The sequence below is a fragment of the Castor canadensis genome, chromosome X (genome assembly GCF_047511655.1).
Source record: "Castor canadensis chromosome X, mCasCan1.hap1v2, whole genome shotgun sequence".
Classification (NCBI taxonomy): Eukaryota; Metazoa; Chordata; class Mammalia; order Rodentia; family Castoridae; genus Castor; species Castor canadensis.
In genome coordinates, this window is record NC_133405.1 from 21,448,381 (window position 1) to 21,466,176 (window position 17,796).

At 39.1% G+C, this 17,796-nt stretch overlaps 1 protein-coding gene across 1 annotated transcript in view; it reads left to right on the plus strand.

The window, feature by feature from the left end:
* Gpc3 (glypican 3) overlaps window positions 1-17,796 on the plus strand; it is a 389,991-nt gene that overhangs the window by 26,058 nt on the left and 346,137 nt on the right. The window contains exon 2 of the mRNA XM_074063548.1: window positions 3,669-3,830. Within this exon, the coding sequence (XP_073919649.1) occupies window positions 3,669-3,830 (162 nt within the window). The remainder of the gene's footprint in view (window positions 1-3,668; window positions 3,831-17,796) is intronic.

The following is a 17,796-nucleotide window of genomic DNA, read 5'->3' on the forward strand; positions in this document are numbered from 1 at the left end:
CTTGGTATATGGAAAGGTGTGCTACATAGGCTTCGTCATAACTGCGCATGTGTCCCGATCAACCTTGTTTAAATGTAGATTAGCCACTCTTCCCCAAGGGGGCTCTATCTCTCCTTGGTCCAGTAATCCGCACCAGTTAATACTCCTAGAATAGCATTGTATTTGGTGACCTCACCTAGAAAGAACACAGTGAGCTGGAACTAGCCCTGTTTATTTTCCTTTTTCTGAAGATAATCATAGAGCCGTTAAGCTGAGGCCAAATTTAAAATCAGTTTAAGGCTTGTATATGAGATTGACATTTATAGGAGATAAATCTGAACTCTGTGTCTCCAGACCCTAAATTGTATTTTGACATTAAATATCACCTTTCCATCCAGTGTGAGAAATTACAGGGCTGGATTAGGTTTGGTGACGTATTATCTGTGCTTTCCTTTACCACTCTTGTCAGCACCTCCCTTGAGGAGACCAAGTGAAGAGCTTCGAGTCAGCACCTTGCACTCCAACACTGAGGTCCTGTGAGGCAGAAGTTGGTGAATTTTATTCTTATATTAATAAAAGAAAACTTAGACACATACATTAACGGCACAATCAACTGGAATTCCTAGGGAAATAAGATGTAATAAAAAAGAAATTTTCTCGTAACTTAGGGCTAACGAGTCTCACTCCCCTTTATTAAAACCTCAATTTTTGAAGAGCTGTCTAAAATGTCCGAATATGCGTTCTAGCATTACTTCAGTAAGATTTATTGAAACTTCCTTTGCTGAGGACCTAATGGGACGTTGGGGAAGGTATGTTCCATATACACATTTGATCATCATACCTAGCTATGTGGCTTCATTGCGCTCATTTACTATGACTGGGTGGTCTTTCTTGATCCCTTTAGACAGTGACTCCCTTGGGCGAGCAGGGAGCAAGTTTGTCCTGTCCAAATTGTACCTCCAGGGTGTAGCACACTGTTTGGTACATAGATGGTCTGTTAGACTGTGTCCTCTCAGAAGCAGATGCCAAGTGGACTGGCATCTATCCCAATATGGAATCTGATGTGCAGTAGATTTATCGGGAAAGACATTTGTGAAGGGAAAGGGGGAGGGTGCCAAGGAGGCTGGGAGAGCCTTTAAGACATGGTGCAGGTTGAACAGGAAGAGTTGAGGAGAAAGACTCATAGTCTGCAGTACAGTTTGAAGCACGTTTTGCAAGGTCAGTGGGGAGTCCTTAAGCCAAAACTCCCTGTGGACAAAGTGCTACAGGACTTTGTATAATTGTCAGGATTAGTCACTGGGTGAGAACAGTCCCTAGGGACTGTGGCCGCTGCTGCACCATATGGTGGTGAAACAATAGCAGTCACTCCCCACAGCAGGAGATCTGTGATGCACATTTTCTTCTTTCTTTTTTTGGCAGTACTAGGATTTGAATTCAGGGCTTTGCACTTGCTAGGCAGGTACTCTACCACTTGGATCACACCCCTAGCACTTTTTGCTCTGTTTATTTTGGAGATAGGGTCTTGCTTTTCTCCCAGGCCAGCCTGGACCACAGTCCTCCTATTTTATGCTTCCTGCCATGTACCACCATGCCCAGCTTTTTTCCATTGAGATGGGGTCTCTTGAAATATTTTGCCTGTGGCCTGAAGCCACAGATGTGATCTCAGCCTTATGTGTAGCTTGGAGTGACAGGTAGGCACTATCATGCCCAGCTGTTGAGATGGAGTCTAATAAACTCCCTGCCTGGGGTTGGCTCTCGAACCATGATCCTCCCAATTTCAGACTCCCTAGTAGGTTATGATTTTAGGCATGAACCACCCGTATCCAGCTGCAGTGGATAAAACAGGATTGGCACAGTAGAGCATGTACATAGCATGCACGAGGCTCTAGATTCAGTCCTCAGTGGCAAAAACCAAACAGGAGTTGAAGAAGGATGGTGAGCTGATTGAGCCTAAATATTTGCTAATATTGGTGGAGGGTATAAAAATCACAGGACTCTCCATCACTTCCTTCATCATGCCTCAAATGCTGCCTCATGCAAAAAGCCTTCCTTAACTACCGACTATAGAATAGAATAGTCCTTGCTACCACCATATTTCATATCTCCTTTACTTTCCTTTTTAAAAATTAAAAAAAAATAGGGACAGGTGTGATGGCACATGTGTATAATCCTGGTTACGTGGGAGGTGGTGATCTGGAGGATTGTGGTTCAAGGCTAGCTCAGGCAGAAAAAGTTAGCAAGACCCTATCTTAAAAAACAAGCCAGATGTGGTGACACATATCTGTAATCTTAGCTACCTAGGAGGCAGAGGTGGGAGAACTTTAGTCTGAGGCCAACTTGGACAAAAGCGAGACACCCTACCTGAAAAATAACTAAAGTAAAAAGTGCTGGGGTGTGGCTCAAGTGATAGAGCACTTTTCTAGAAAGTGAGAGGCCCTGAGTTCAAACCTCAGTACTGCCAAAAAATTGAAAATTAATAGTTTCATTGAAATATAATTAATATTTAACAAACAGCACGTTTAAAGGGTACAACTTGATATTTTTGACATGTATACAAAAATTAAGTCATCACCATAATCAAAGTAATGGACATATCATATCTATCACTCTCAAAAATCTTCTTCCTGGGGACTGGTGGAGTAGCTCAAACAGTAGAGCACCTGCCTAGCAAGCATGAGGCCCTGAGTTCAAAAAGAAAAAAAATTTCTTCCTGGGCTCAAGTGGCTCAAGTGGTAGAGTACCTGCCTGGCAAGTCTAAGGCCTTGAGTTCAAACATAAGTATCACCAAAAAAATAGAAATAAAAAAAAATTTTCTTCCTATCCTTTGTAATGCCTCCCTCCCACCCTTTTCCTGGCTTTCTTTTTTTTTTCTTCATTTGTGGGGAGGGAAGCAGAAATGGGATTTGAACTCAGGGACTTGCACTTACCAGGTAGGCACTTGACCACTTGAGTGACATTCCTAGCTCTCTCTTGTCATGGTGTTTTTGAGATTCATCCATGTGGTAGCACGTAGAAATGTTTAATTCCCTTTTATGGTGAATTAGAATTCATCCTGTGGGTATACCATACTTTTTATACTTATCATCACTTGACATTATGATTATATTTTAGCTTGGTTGTTTGTTTGTTGTCCCCTAGAATGTAAACTCCATGAGGGAAAGTAGGTAGACCTTTTGCTAAAATGACAAAATGCTTTGATATGATATTGACATTTTGATTATTTATACTGAAAAACAATAATATTAGATTGGTCAGGCATACATTTCATTTGGAAATCGTAACTGGAATTTTAAAATTTGCTTCTTGGTTATGTTCTCGTTCATAAGTTATAATTAGGAAATATAAATTGTAGGAGTAAAGATTTATCTTTTAACAGTCAAATTAAATATCAGTGTTTCAATGACATGTATTTTGTGGTGCTATAAATTAGTTTATACGGAATTTATGAGTCAAACCCAGGCAATTAATTTTGATGTTATTAAAAAAAATCAGAAGTATGACTGGACAAAAGGAGGAGGGATTGAGGTAAACAATACTTTTGAATAATCAAGATTTCACTGTATTTTAAAGGAAATGCACTGTTTTGCCCTGTTTGCTTTTGTGTGTGTAGTGTATGTGTGTGCGAGAGAGAGAAAGAGAGAGAGAGAGACTTTGTGCTTGCTGAAATATGAAAACCTTGTTTGTTTCAGGATCAGATTTGCAAGTATGTCTCCCCAAGGGCCCAACATGCTGCTCAAGAAAGATGGAAGAAAAATACCAACTGACGGCGCGGCTGAACATGGAACAACTGCTTCAGTCTGCGAGCATGGAGCTCAAGTTCTTAATTATTCAGAATGCTGCGGTTTTCCAAGGTGAGTTCTGGGGACCATTTTAGATCTAGTGCTCGTTGGCATCATTACTTGGGCACTGGGCTTTCAAATGCTAAATATAATTTATAAATTGCTATTCCAGCATTAATACTTGATGTAAAATAACCTCCCAGTGAGAAATCTTGGTTAAGGAAAAAAAACAGTCTTAAGAGGAGTCTCATTTTAATCTTTGAAAAGGGGGACATTGTCAAAAGATCATTGTCCAAGGACATTCTGATTCCCTGTATATTGAAAATATCTACAGAAGACTTGTTTAAAATAAAACAAAAACAGTTCCCGTCAATTCCAAGCCCAGTTTTCTCCAGGAGTGAGAGTTAGATACCAGGGGAACACACATGAACTCCTTCTGACCACTGGGAATTTCCATTCGAGGGAGAGAACCTGGCCTGTTGGTCAGATGTTTTCCCATTTGTGTGAGTGGTTACCTCTTCTTTCCTGGTGAATCTCTCTTCTTAACATGCCTCTATACAACTGTGAAAGAAGCTCTTGTGGCATTGCTAGAATGGGCAGCAAATTATGTGATCATTACTAACTTAGGGGACTACCATGACAGCATGGCGAGGGCCTCCTTCGGTTTAAAGATCCAGCTAGACATGGCAGCGGTACCGGTGGTAGTGGTAGCAGTAGTAAGGAGCGCTTAGATAGCTCTGTGTGCTTTTAGCTGTTTACATGTGTTAATTCACTTAATCCTCATAATACACTTATGAGTAGGGATTAGTATCCCCATTTTACAGATGAAAATCTTAGACATAGAATAGTAAAATAACTTGTGTAAGGCTACACGACTGATAAATAAATGTCAAAGGCAAAATCTGAACCCAGGTGATGTGGTTCTTAGACTCTATACTTTTAACGACCACAAGGCTGCCTTTTGTTACTGGGAGAATGAGTTATGGATGGGGGGGGGGATTCCTTAAACAAACAGAAGTCCATTTTCTTGTCTTGCAAAGACAGGATCGGGGTCAGATAGAAAAATAATACTTCTTGCCACTTGACATGGTACAGCTCTAGATTCATGGCACCTTTACAAGAATTAACTTCTTTGAATTATAAGGTGGGTGATTATAGCTCATTTTGTGTGTTATAATGAAATTCTTAGAATTAGCTAAGAAAAATTATTCAAATTAGCTAATAAAGCATACATTCACAACAGTTTTTTGTGTCAAAGCCCCAGGGGGTGTTAGGTTGATTATATGAAGTACAATATAGAAGCTTGAAGTAATTGTTAACCTATTTATGCAGTCACACTCTTGTGAAGAGTTTGTTGAGACTAACAATTTGGCTATAGAATGAATAATTTAGGCTGATTTTAAAAATACATGTACCATTCATGTACTTCTTAGATTGGTTTTAGAGTTGATCTACTGGCTGACAGTGGGGTGATAAGAAGTGATAGGACATGAGAATTAGTTTGAGGAGGAGCAGAGTCTTAGCCTTTGGGGCTTCATGGTGCTTGCTTAGAATGGAGTGTTGGCGATTTGTTTAACTCCTAGAATAACTAAACCCTCAGATGTTGCCTTAAAACCATTGCCTGGCTAAAAAGGGGATGGTAGAGTGAAGGCATGCAGAGCCCCAGGTATCTGCACTTATATCTTTGTCCAGTCCTATACTTTGCATGTTATGTTTTCTACATAGGAACAGCATGAGACAAGGGACAAAAATAAGTTCTGACAGGATTTCATTGGACTGGATTCCCGATACGGCTCTCTGATACTAGTCAAGTGAATGGAGAGTAGAAAGTGGGGACGATACTCTGTTGGTTGTTCTCTCTCTATCTCTCTCTCTCTCTCCTTTCTCTCTCTCTCTCTCTCTCACACACACACACACACACACACACACACACACACACACACTTTCCTTTTGAATTATGGGGACAGGCAGAAGGATAACCCTAGTAAACGTGCCACCATATGGACTCATTCTTTATCTTGTTCCATTCTCTTCTTTTATTCTTATCTTACCTCACTTAATAAAATAAGCCCCATAAGAAAAAAGAAATCATTCTTCCAGACCTCAAGGCATTCCTGCCTTGGATTTGCTCTCAAATCCTTTATGTGACAAACATTTGGAGAGAAAATACTTAAAACCAGGCACCACAACAAGATGATGTATTACTGATTGCTACAAAAGCAGGGCCTTACTCCTCTTTTTCTTGTAATTACTTATTATTCTAGTGAATTGAAATTGACAGGCGCAGTGTTTCAGTGTTTTTTCCCTAAAATATACATCCTCTTCCTCAGATTATTGAGAAAATCACCCTACTACTTCATTCCTGTGAAGTTGGATGTGGCAGCTCTCCTGAGCTATTTTCCCACCACATGAAGTTGAAGAAACCTTATCTTGATCTTGACCTACATCCATAGTCTTTTTAGGATTCCTTCAGTAGTCCACATTGGGGGTGTTTAAGCAGCAGTGAGTGCTTTCTGCAAATATGTGCACAGTTCCACGAGCAATCCTTACTGCCTTGATTTGGATTTTATATCTTTGTTTGCAGGAAGCCATTGCCCTCATAAATGAGCCTGGGGCCCTTTGCTACAGTGGTTAGAGTGCTCTACTGCTAATGTTGTTTTGATAATGATTGAAGCATTTAAAAAAGTTGTTCTTTATTTTCAATCTTTGCATTGCCTCGTTTCCTAAATTTAATTTACTTAGATGTGCTTAGGAAAATGGGTAGCACAATCGTTTTTTGTTTCTGCTTAATTAATTATTTTTGAAAAACTCCACTAAAAGTAGAGTTTCTCTTTCTTCTCCCCTAACTTATAATAATGATGATGGTAATAAATAATAGCAAAGATTTATTAAGTGCCTTCTATATGATTCTACGTTTACATAATTATCTCATTTAATTTTCCCAGCAGCCCTATGAGGTCTGTACTGTAATTATCACCATTTTACAGATGAGGAGTCTCATTGGTGCCACAGCTTCTACATCATGTGACATGGTTTTCCTTGTTTTTAGTGTGCTATGGTAAAAGGACATTGAGAAGTGGTGGGCCAGGTGTGGTGGCCCACAGCTGTAATCCTAGTATTCAGAAGCTAGAGCTGTGGAGGATCACAGGTTGAGGCCAGCCTGGGCAAAAAGTTAATGAGACTCCCATCTCAAGCATAAAAAGCTGGGCATTGTGGTGCATGCCTATCATTCTAGCTATGTGGGAAGTATAAATAGGAGGATCACTGTCCAAACCTGCCTGGGCATAAATGTAAGACCCTATCCCCAGAAAACTAAGGCAAAAAGGGCTGGGGGTATGCCTCAACTGGTAGATTGCCTGCTTAGCAGGCACAAGGCCCTGAGTTCAAACCCCAGTACTGCCAAAACAAAACAAAACAAAAACCAAAATAAAACAGCAACAACAAAAAACAACTGGGATGTGTGGTCCTTGTGAAGAAAAATGGGATCAAATTCTGCAATTTTCATCACATCTGTAATACTTCTACACCTTCAAGCTTTGAGTTCTATTTTCTCTGTGGAATTTCATTGTGACTCTTACCCTTGTACTTCCAGGAAATATTTGGGGTACATCCAGGTTTTTTCTCCATGTTGGAAGATTCTAGTTTTCCTCCAGGTGCCAGTGACTGAGCAGAAGTTCTTCAGAATGCAGTAGCACTTTGCTCTTGCTGGAAGTTGCCTGCCCCACAACTTGAACTCTAGCAGAGAGGGGAAAATGTGGTTAAGCGGAAACCATCTCTTCACATCTAAAATGCCATGGAGCTCCCCCTTATCAAATGGACCTGTTTGAGGACTCTTTGAGTCCTTGCTTGGAGCCTGCTATTCTGAATTACTCCACAATCTTTCCAAGCTTGATTTTGTAGCTTTCTAGCCAGTAGTAGATAAGCAGTTAGATAGCTGTGTGTGTGTGTGTGTGTGTGTGTGTGTGTGTGTCGGTACATAGGAGCAGCAGGAAGGAAGAAGTGGTAGTAATAGCGGAGGACATAAAATGGACCCAGTAACTCACTAAATACAACAATCAGGGCCATTTGTAGAAGGATATATCCTATATGCCTCAGTAATCCCAAAAATATAGTAAGCTTTACATTTGATGTTCCCAATAATGGATGTGAATTAATAAGGAAAGATCAAATTAAGTTCATCTTTTCTTAATATTTCCATTTATAAAGTCTTAAATAATTTTGGGGGGCGGTACTGGAGTTTGAACTCAGGGCTTCACACTGTGAGGCAGATGTTCTGCTTGAGCCTCAACACCAGCATGAAAGGCTTAAATTATTTTTGTGCTTAAGAGCAATGGAAGAAACACTGGGCTTGGAGTCAGAAAATCCTAATTCTAGAATGAGTCTAGAAGGAGACAGAAAGTCCTATTTTCAGGTCTGCATTTATGAACTTTATGATTTGAGGCAGTTATTTAGACTCTAATAGCCTCAGTTTTTGTATCTGTAAAATGGGTTAAAATTTCAGTCCTGCTTATCTTGTAGAGATAATGTATGTGAATATGCCTTGACACCCATAAAATACTATGTACACACATTATGTAGACAGCTCATTTATATGGACCACTTTACTCTAGGTGGTGACAGCCAAATAAATGGTGCATTATTGCAGGGACATTAACCTAGATGGAGTTGGGAGTTCATGATGTAATTCAGCAACTTTTGCCACATGTAGATGACAGATATACAGACAGCTCCAGTGAACAGGTGAGAGAGGTATTTACGCAAAGGACCCTTTGAAAAGGGATGTGTTTTATGCACTCTTGGAGGTGTAGCGCTGCTGGTGGAATGTCAGTACTGCCAGGAGCAATCCCTTTTTCAGCTTCCTGAAACTTTTGTGGCCAGTGTTTGGTATAGTTTACACACATACAAGTGGGTGGATCAGGAAGGGTGCGTTGTGTTCAGGCCATATTTTAATTGTATTTTCTATTAAGGAAGGAAAAGGTGTGTGTGTGTGGGTGCCATTCTAGGGAGCTCCAGTTGATTCCTGCCCAGTGTTGGAAGGCTTCCTTCCTTCCACCTGCTTGCGGTGGAGGAGATGAAAAAAGATACCTGTGAGTGGGGAGGAGGCAGAGTTTCTCTGTACTTCTGTGGTTTCCTCCCTTGCTGTCTTGTCTGCTCTTGGCAATTGTTACACTTTTTTTTCTGTCAGATTCCCCTCTTTCCCACTCCCCCTAAATAAAATTGACCTTGGCAAGAACACCCTTTTCCATCAGCTCAGAGCAATTTCTCCAGTCATTTCTGCTTGAATTAACTGTTTGGGGATGTTATTCAAGCACAGATATTTTTTTCCCTCACAGTTAATATGTGACTAAATAATTGCTTGAATGTTGATAAACATGTTTTTGAGATTCAATCATTTGTTAATTTAGTTTTTCTAATGTGGTGGGGGTTTTACGTGAGTACTAAGCAGTTTTTCTCCACAATTTTTCCCCCTGAGTGGCCTGACAGTTCTCCTAGTCAGGCTCCAGTTCTGAGCAAGCTGAGCTTCACAGAGTCCCCAACTCAAACTGCTGGTCATTCTATCACAGTTCTTTCTTTATGCAGGAAGAAATAATTACATTATGTCTAATCAAACGATAATTCATTTGTCAGGGCTAAATAAAACAACATTCAATTGAACAGAAGACTTTCAGGAATACAGACCATGACCAGGAGTAAGGTTATATAGCCCCAAAAATGTAAATTATTAATCAGATCACTCATCTGTGCTGCAAAGCTCTAGTAATCCCATTATGAAAGGTAAATTTCTCATTAGAGCAAGAAGATGCTGGCTTTAATTAGTGGACTTTTATGGCTCTGGCTAAAAGAGATATTTTGGTTACAAAGTTTTTAAAAAATGCAATTTATTTAATTATTGGTGTTATTGGATAAACTGGAAACTGAGTGTTTAAAGTCATTTCAGTTTTTGAACTAAGAACTTTTAGATTCAATCTGGCTTTAAAATTCGGTGGCTTTAGCAGAGCTAGAGCTGGGGGAGTTGTAAACCTTTCCTGTGCCCTCTTATTGATTTAGAAAAGTCAGTCATTAGGATGAAAACTGTTTAATAAAAAGAGCTTAGAAAAATGACTCAGAGCCTGGGCAATCCTGGGGCCCATGGGGGAGGTGGGAAGATTATGTAGATTAACTCTTTCACCCTAGCCCAAAGCCCTCCCTTCAGTAGGGTTCTGAGCTCTTGCTGTCACCATTGCTGCCAGCCTTTGTCATTAGAGGGCTCAGCAAAGCAAGTGAAAAGGACTTTATCCCTACCCTCTAGAAGCTTCCAGAAAGAATACCACTTTTGCCTAGAGTGATTGCTCCCCACCCTTCCCCCAAAGGGGTTTGTTTACTTTCTGAAAACATATGTTCCTCCTCCTCTTTCTGTCTCACTGAGTTGCAGTACCTGAGATGGGAGTAATGAGGCATACGTTTGGGAGATTTGAATTCTCCTGTCAGTAGAGTGGAGGTAGAAGCAATTTTCCTCTAAGCTGGAAGTGGTAATGTTGAAATTAAAAACACCTTTCCTTCTGTTCACTGTGAAAGGCTTCCAGGGGCTGCGGTATGCGCTCATACTCCTTTTACCTCATCCCATCTTTCAGCCAGGCCTCGTTTCCTCCTTCCTCCTGTCTTTTGCCAGTATTCCTGCCTTCCTCTCTGGGGCACAGTTGTCTCATTTGTTCCTTGCCAATGCCTTCTGATTTCACTCCTGGGCCCTGTCAGCTCCCAGCTAGATGACCAGCAATGGCCTAGTTGAGTCTCCCACCTTTAGACTCCCCCTTTGCTTCCCAGTTCAACCGTTAGAAGGCACTGATGATGAATGCAGACTTTGGGCTCATTTTGACTGGGTTCAAATGAGTCTGAATGGGGGTAGACAGGCTGGGTGTGGGAAAAAAAGTTGAGGGTGTGGGGATCAGAAACTTCCCTTATGAATGTGTATGGAGCCAGTGAGAGAAAAATGAGGCTTCCTGTTCGGAAGTATTTTATTTGTATCATTTCATTTAACCTCACATTGGCTCTGTGAGCTTGATGCTTTTATCAGCCTTATTTTACTGCTGAAGAAGTAGAGGTTAGGGAGGTTAAGTCACTGTGACAGACACAGGAATTGGACCAGGAAGGACAGTTCCAGAGACTGTGAGCCTCCATCTATTTTACCTCATAGTCACGGTTAGTAACCTCTATTCTAGTTTTCTCTCTTCCAAGGGAATTCTCTTGTTAGAAAGTGGTTGCCGAGCTAGTACCTAGCCTGCCTGAAGGCAGATATTGTAATGGATTCAAAGATAAAGACTACCTCATGCCTACCTTCAAATAGTTCAAAATTTAGAAATCAAGACATTTATACAAGAATAATGTGAGTCCAAGCCTTCCTTAGAGAAATACTTTAAGAAAAACTTTCTTTTCTTTATTATTGTGCTGGAGGTACATTGTAGGATTTACAAACGTTCCTACAATATATCAAATATATCATACTTGAATTCACTCCCTCCATCATTCTCCTTTATCCCCCTACCCCCAGAAAAACTTTCTATGGGGAGGAGGATTGGATCCAGATCTGTGGGACTCTGAGCTTATACAAATTTAGGGTCCTTTTTAAGAAAAAGATGCCACATTAAAAATACAAAATGCCTATGGCTCTTCTGGGAGGAGGTATGCCAATGTGGGTCCCTTTAGCTCATTTCATTGTCTTCATAGGATTGCTTTAGATGGGATTGGAAGAGATGAATTCCAACTAGAGAGTAGAGGTTCTCAGAGGAGATTTGCTGTATGAATTCTCCAGACAGATGTGGTTCTTGACCAAAGAGAAGGGCATTGAGGGAGTCTGGTAAATCAGTGGACGTCTTTTTCTCATTTAAATTTAAATTATAAATTGCCTTATAGATATTAGACTTTCTGGACTCCCTGGCTAACCTTATCACATGTTATTCTGCCTTCCCTCTTGAAAGGGTCAAACTTCTAGGAAGGAAGCCAAGAAGAGTGGTGTGCCCCAGATGCGCTCTGGCTTCAGGCATGCTGAGGTCTAAGTCTAGCTCTGCTCTTTCCTCTCTTTGTGGCCAAGGCAAAGTTACTTATCTCTGAACCATTAATTAAAGAGGGCTAAATCAGATGAAGGCTGTGAAGAACTCAGCCCTGTAGGAATCAAATTCATGAGAGCCACTGCTTTCGTTATTCTCATACACTGCTTTTTGGTGGTACTAGGCCTTGAACTCAGGCCTATTTGCTAGGCAGACATTCTACTATTTGAATCACGTCTTCAGATCTTAAATCTTTTAATTGTGATAAAAACCATAACACTTGAGCCACACTCCCAGCTCCTCTTGTACTTTTATAAACATAATTTGATATGAAATAGAATCTTTACTGGATTAAATGACACATATCTGGCACATATTCATTATAAATGGTTTTTATGCTTTGATGTAATTAAGATGAAAATGCTCTAAAGTATGCACTCATAATCCTATTATTTAGAGATGACCTCTTGTAATATTTTTGTGAGTTTTCTTCTTTTCTCTGTGTGAATGTGTGTATTGAATACTATATATCATGTATAGTCTTTTAAGTATTTAAGACTATACAGTCCTAAATTTTAGTCTTAGTATTTAAGACTATATAGTAGTTTCCTAGTGGTCTGAAGGAATTAATGTAGCCTCTGTATCTAACTAGCAAAAGGATACTCTGATTTCATTGGGTTGCATTAGGAGAGGATTGAGAACAAAAACATTGAAAGGAAGTCACAATGCTTAGAATGCTCCCCTCCTTTGGTTGAAATTCATTGGATGGAACCAGGGTCCACTCTGTTCCTTTACTCAGGTCCCTCTCTCGGGACCCTGTGCTTTTCCTCCTAGTACTTATCAAATTTGTAGTAGTCCAGGTGTATGCAAGGTTATTTGATTAACAGGAGTTTTCTTCACTAGAGACTGACTTGCCTGTAGGTTGGGCTGGTGTATACGCTTCAAAACCCTGTATCCCCAGGTAAGACAGTAAATGTTTGAATGAACACACACACACACACACACACACACAATTAAAGTAAGTAATCTTACTAGACACAGATTCTTACCCCTTGCTCTTTCACTATAACAACTACTACTATGGCCAAATAGAAAAGATAGACTCTGTCATTTGCAGCATTTCCTTCTAGGTTTTAAAATCTACTCACATGTAAAATCCGAAAAGTCTAGATAGTGGGTGATGGTTGTTCATGGAGATGGAGCATCTTCTGCTTCCTTGAGGCTCTCTCTCTCCTTCTGGCCACACCACTCCCAGGCTTGCTGGTTGTCTTTTCTTCTAGCCTGACCTACACTCTTTGCAGAGCACTGTGAACTTGCTTTAGTGCAATAGATTTGCACCTTGTAACCAAAAACTCATGAGAATGGTGACATGTGTCACCTTGTCTAAACATGCTGTTGTGTGTCCTACCACCCTTTCACAACAACATGAAGGGAAGAGAAACTAATTTTTCTTAAATGTCTCTTTTGTAGCAAGCAGACATACTGGTATTTATTTTAATCTTTCCAGCATCCCTTTGAGGAGGTTGTATTAATCCCATGAAGAAACTAAAACTAAGAGACTTTGGTCAGTTGGTCAAGTTAATTCAATGCTGAAGAATGGAGTTGGCTGAGCCACATATGCTGAATTCTAAAATTTCTGCTTTGCTCCTACATTACTATGTGTTTTCTTTCAACACGGTTGCTAGGTCTTCTAATTTGAGAACCAGTCACATAATCTTATTTTTTCTTAAATAGAGTTTTATACTTGATACTGTAGTTGAAAACAAAATGGCGAAATAGGCAGACCTATAGTCAAAACAGTCCTGAGTTTAAATACTCCTATTTGTTCACTACTTACACCAAATCCCTTTCACTAAATAAGAATAATTGTAACCTTACAGAAGTGTGCTGAACATGAACCATAAATTATGTTAAGCAATTACCATATTGCTTGGTATGTAATAGGTGATCAATAAATGGTAACCATTGATACTCTTGGAAGATAAAGAGCAGCGTTCTCATTCTTTCTCACACCTATTTACATTAGCACTTCCTTGATCAACTCTAATAAATTAAAATTTGGTCTAAGTATAAGAATTTGACTAAATACATGTAGGACTATGGTTGACTCAAGTTGAGTGAAGGACTTGTTAGATAAATCAGTAGTGTAAACAAGATACTAGGGAAGAATCATTAGTTCATGTAGGAGATTATCTTTAAATGATAATAAATAGATTCATTAGAAAGTATTGTTATCTACTTTTAAGGCTATTTTTAAGCAGGTTTCTAGAGTTAACAGATAATTTGTTTTTGTTCCTGACTACTGTGAGCCCTTTAAAGTATTAGAGCAAACTTAATTTTTTAAACAAGTTTTTACTGCACAAATAAATACTATATTTTTATTGGAAAATTTGAAAAAAAAACAAAGAAAAATGTGAAAGATGAAATGACCCAGATTCTACCTGCCAGAGGATAAATGTTAATAACATTTGGTAACTAATAACACTTTCAGTCTGTTCTATATGTTTAGGTTTATGCTTTTTAAAAAGCTATCTTTCTATGTCAAAATGTATTCTTGTGATATGTGACAGAAATATAATATTTAAGGGCCACCCTGCACTTCGTAATGTGGATTTCTTATGCTGTTAATCCGAACCTCTTTATTGACAGTGATTGAGGTTGCCTTCAGTAAACAACAGTGAGATAAGTGATGACCATATAACTAAATATTAACACACATCCTTATTTCCTCAGGATAAATGTCTGGAACTGGAATTTTTGGGCCAGAGACTTTTTAAAGATGCTCACATTTATTGCCTATTTGCTTTCCATAAAGTTTGTACCTTTTTCCACTTTAACTAGCAATATATGAATATCCATTTTCCTAACAATTTGTCACTTGCCATTTTATAGTTGTTTTGGTTTGGGTAAAAAAAAATAGAACTCTGGTTACTAGGGAACCTTATGGATCATTTGTCCTTTTGCCTTGTGATCTATTAAATATTGTTTCATCCTTGAAAATTAGGTATTTATTGTTTTTCTTTAAGCACCATCTTATTTTCTTACTGATTTGTAAGAGCTTTTTATATACACAGGATGTTAACCCATTTTATATGTTATAAATTGGTTTTACTGTTTTGCTAATTCACTTTTTCATTCTTGTGTTTAAAAACACAAGCCAAATGCATGAACACCTTCCTTTGATTTCTAGTATGTTATTTAATTAATAATTGATATTAGTTTTAGCATGAATCACATATATGTTCTGTTTCCTGTTCTGACACCAGCTATGTGAAAATGGGTAAGTAATTTATAGTGTCTGAGTTTTTCTAATGTGCAAGACAGTAACATCTGACCTGCCAACCTGCCCAAGCTTTTGAGGATCAAACAAAGGTAATGTACCTGAAAATGCTTTGGAAAATTGAACTGATTATTACAGTTGTTACTCAGTTGTTCTCTGATGCTGACTGCTAGTCTGAATGAGTTCTTGCCTACTGTACTGACATCAACCTTACCTTTCTATGCCCTGAAACCATTCTAGCCATTTTAATAGGCTCTTGGTAGTATAGGTGCCCTGCACTCTGTGCCCTGGGAGCTGGAAAGGTGCTTAGAGGGTGGTGAAATGTTGCCTGCCACCAGTCTCTGCCCAGTGTGGATTCTGGGCATCCTTACCATCCTCCCAGCTGGGAAAATGGGTCCTGGGACTTTTCTTTGCTGTAGTGTCTGTGTTTACTCCTCCATGCTCCAGCCCTTGAGTGGCAGCTTAAAGGAGGCCAAAGTGACTCTTGTCTAATGGGTTAATAGGTGAGGGAAACCCCAAAGCCTTCTGTCAACACACCTATTCTTTGGGGACTGCGGAAACAGTTCTCTTTCTAGAAATTCACATTTGAAACAGATACACTGACCTATCAGATAAATCAGTGGCTTGGCATTGTTTTGTGATACACATTCTGGAAAGAGTTGTTTATTGATAAAACATTTTTTTAATTGTAAGATGACTATAATTCTCTTTCTCCAAGTGCTAGATTTAAAAAATCAGAGAGGCAGGAAAAACAAAGTATTTCATGCATCAAAGTAATCATTGGTGGAAGAACCAAGTATGTTCTTTCTGGCAATTTCTGCCAGATGGTTGAGATGGCTTACAGTGGAAGAAGAGGCTTAAATGATACACATGTTATTTTAAATGTAACCTTGTTTTGATGGGAAGGGAAGAAAGTGTATGCTTGAAGTGACCTTGAAGGTCACAGGCCTCTGGAAAATTAATGTGGTTAGACATTTGAACTCATTTGGGTCACTTAAGTGAAGGAGAAACAGGGTTAACCAAACTTGCTAAAAGGCTCCTAGGCACAAGGCTTGAGTCACCTTCATAACGGTAATAATACTTAATACCGTTAGGTGTTATTTCCCGCCATTTTACAGACGTGGAAACTGGGGTTAAGAGCTATTAAACAATTTGCCCAAGGCCACATAATCATAACTTCAAAGTCAGTGACGTTTTCATTGAGCTGCATTGTCTCCCTTGGAGTTAAAAGATAAAAACAAGCTTTAATAACTCATTAAAATGATCCTAGAGGGTTTTGAAAAATAGAAAGTGCTGTTAGGAAACTGTACAGTAATAGAGAAATAAACAAAATACCCCAAGAATGGCCCCAAACTTTTATTTGGCAGAAGGCTTCAAATTCCATTGATGTGAAACAGTTCTCTGTAGGGATGTACTAGGGTGAGTTAATTGTACCCTGAGTATTCTGTGGCAGCGTGGCCAGCCTTTCCTATTGCCTCATAAAGAATTGCACATACACCCTTCAGAGTTCATTTTAGTGCTTTTCAGCCTGACATCTGAAGGGGGTGCTACCCTGACAAACACAATCTGGCCAGATGTTATTATTTTGCACTACATTTAATTTCTTCCTGCCAAAGATTTAGGCTTCTTTTCCCTGATAAAGATCAGGGGAAATTGTCTGGTATTTACAAAATCCCATCCAGGCGTATCTGTTACAATGTTCACTTAGCAGAGTTTATTAGATTATTAGGGCTCTAAACCCTTGGGCTCTTTCGTTATTGAAATTAAAAAAAGAAAAACCCAAACATCTTCAACAAATTTAAGTGGTATAATTAGACCCTGGACTTGTCTTACAGGCATTTTAGAATTATGAAAATGATTTAAATAGTATTTGCTTCCTGAGAAACTTGCTGAGTTTGACAGGGATGAAAGGAAAGTGGTTATGCTCCTTTGGTCTCCAGAGTTAATGGGGGAAAGCCATATCTGGAACTGAAATAAATTTGCTATCGTTGTATGGTGAAATTACTCCCAGAAATAGTTAGCCATACCACACGGGGCCTTTCTTTCTTGGCCTAGTTAAAATATTGGCACTACAATGTTAGGGGAACGTGTATGTCTATCATTTTCTTGCTCATGAGGTCTACTTTGAGTAAACACTGAACTTGACTCTTAAAAATGCTATTTTTGCCTGTATACATTATACTAGACATATGAAGTAGACAGTAATAGAGATAGTCAATAATTCCAAGATAGAATCAATTGTGATTCATATACACTGCAGATTTCCTCACGAGATTTCAATGTGTTTTGCTTGTAGTGATTACATTTTCAAGCATTGCCAGTTGAAAGTTGGTGGCACTTTTGTTATTCTGTTGTGTGAGTGCAGACATGGGAGGGTTGAGGTAGTGACCTGACATAATCAACGTAAGGAACCAGTAGCTGTTCTGGAATAGGTGATTGAATGTACATGAGAGTGAGAAACTAGAAAAAAAATCAGTGTAATTATGCTAGCTTGTTTGGGGGAGCAGGGTGGAGTAGCTACTAATTTAGGCACCAAAATTCTGGCACATCAAACTTTGCTTTAGAAAAAGAGAAGACTCTTTTAAGAAAATTAAATGGAAGTGTTCATTACATATACCAACTTGAGCATTTTCTTCTCTTGTACGTGTACATGGTGCCAGACTAGTTTTAACAAATTGTTAAGATCACTTCTTTAGACTGTTAGAAATGTCTCACAACTAAGCAGGGACACAGTTAG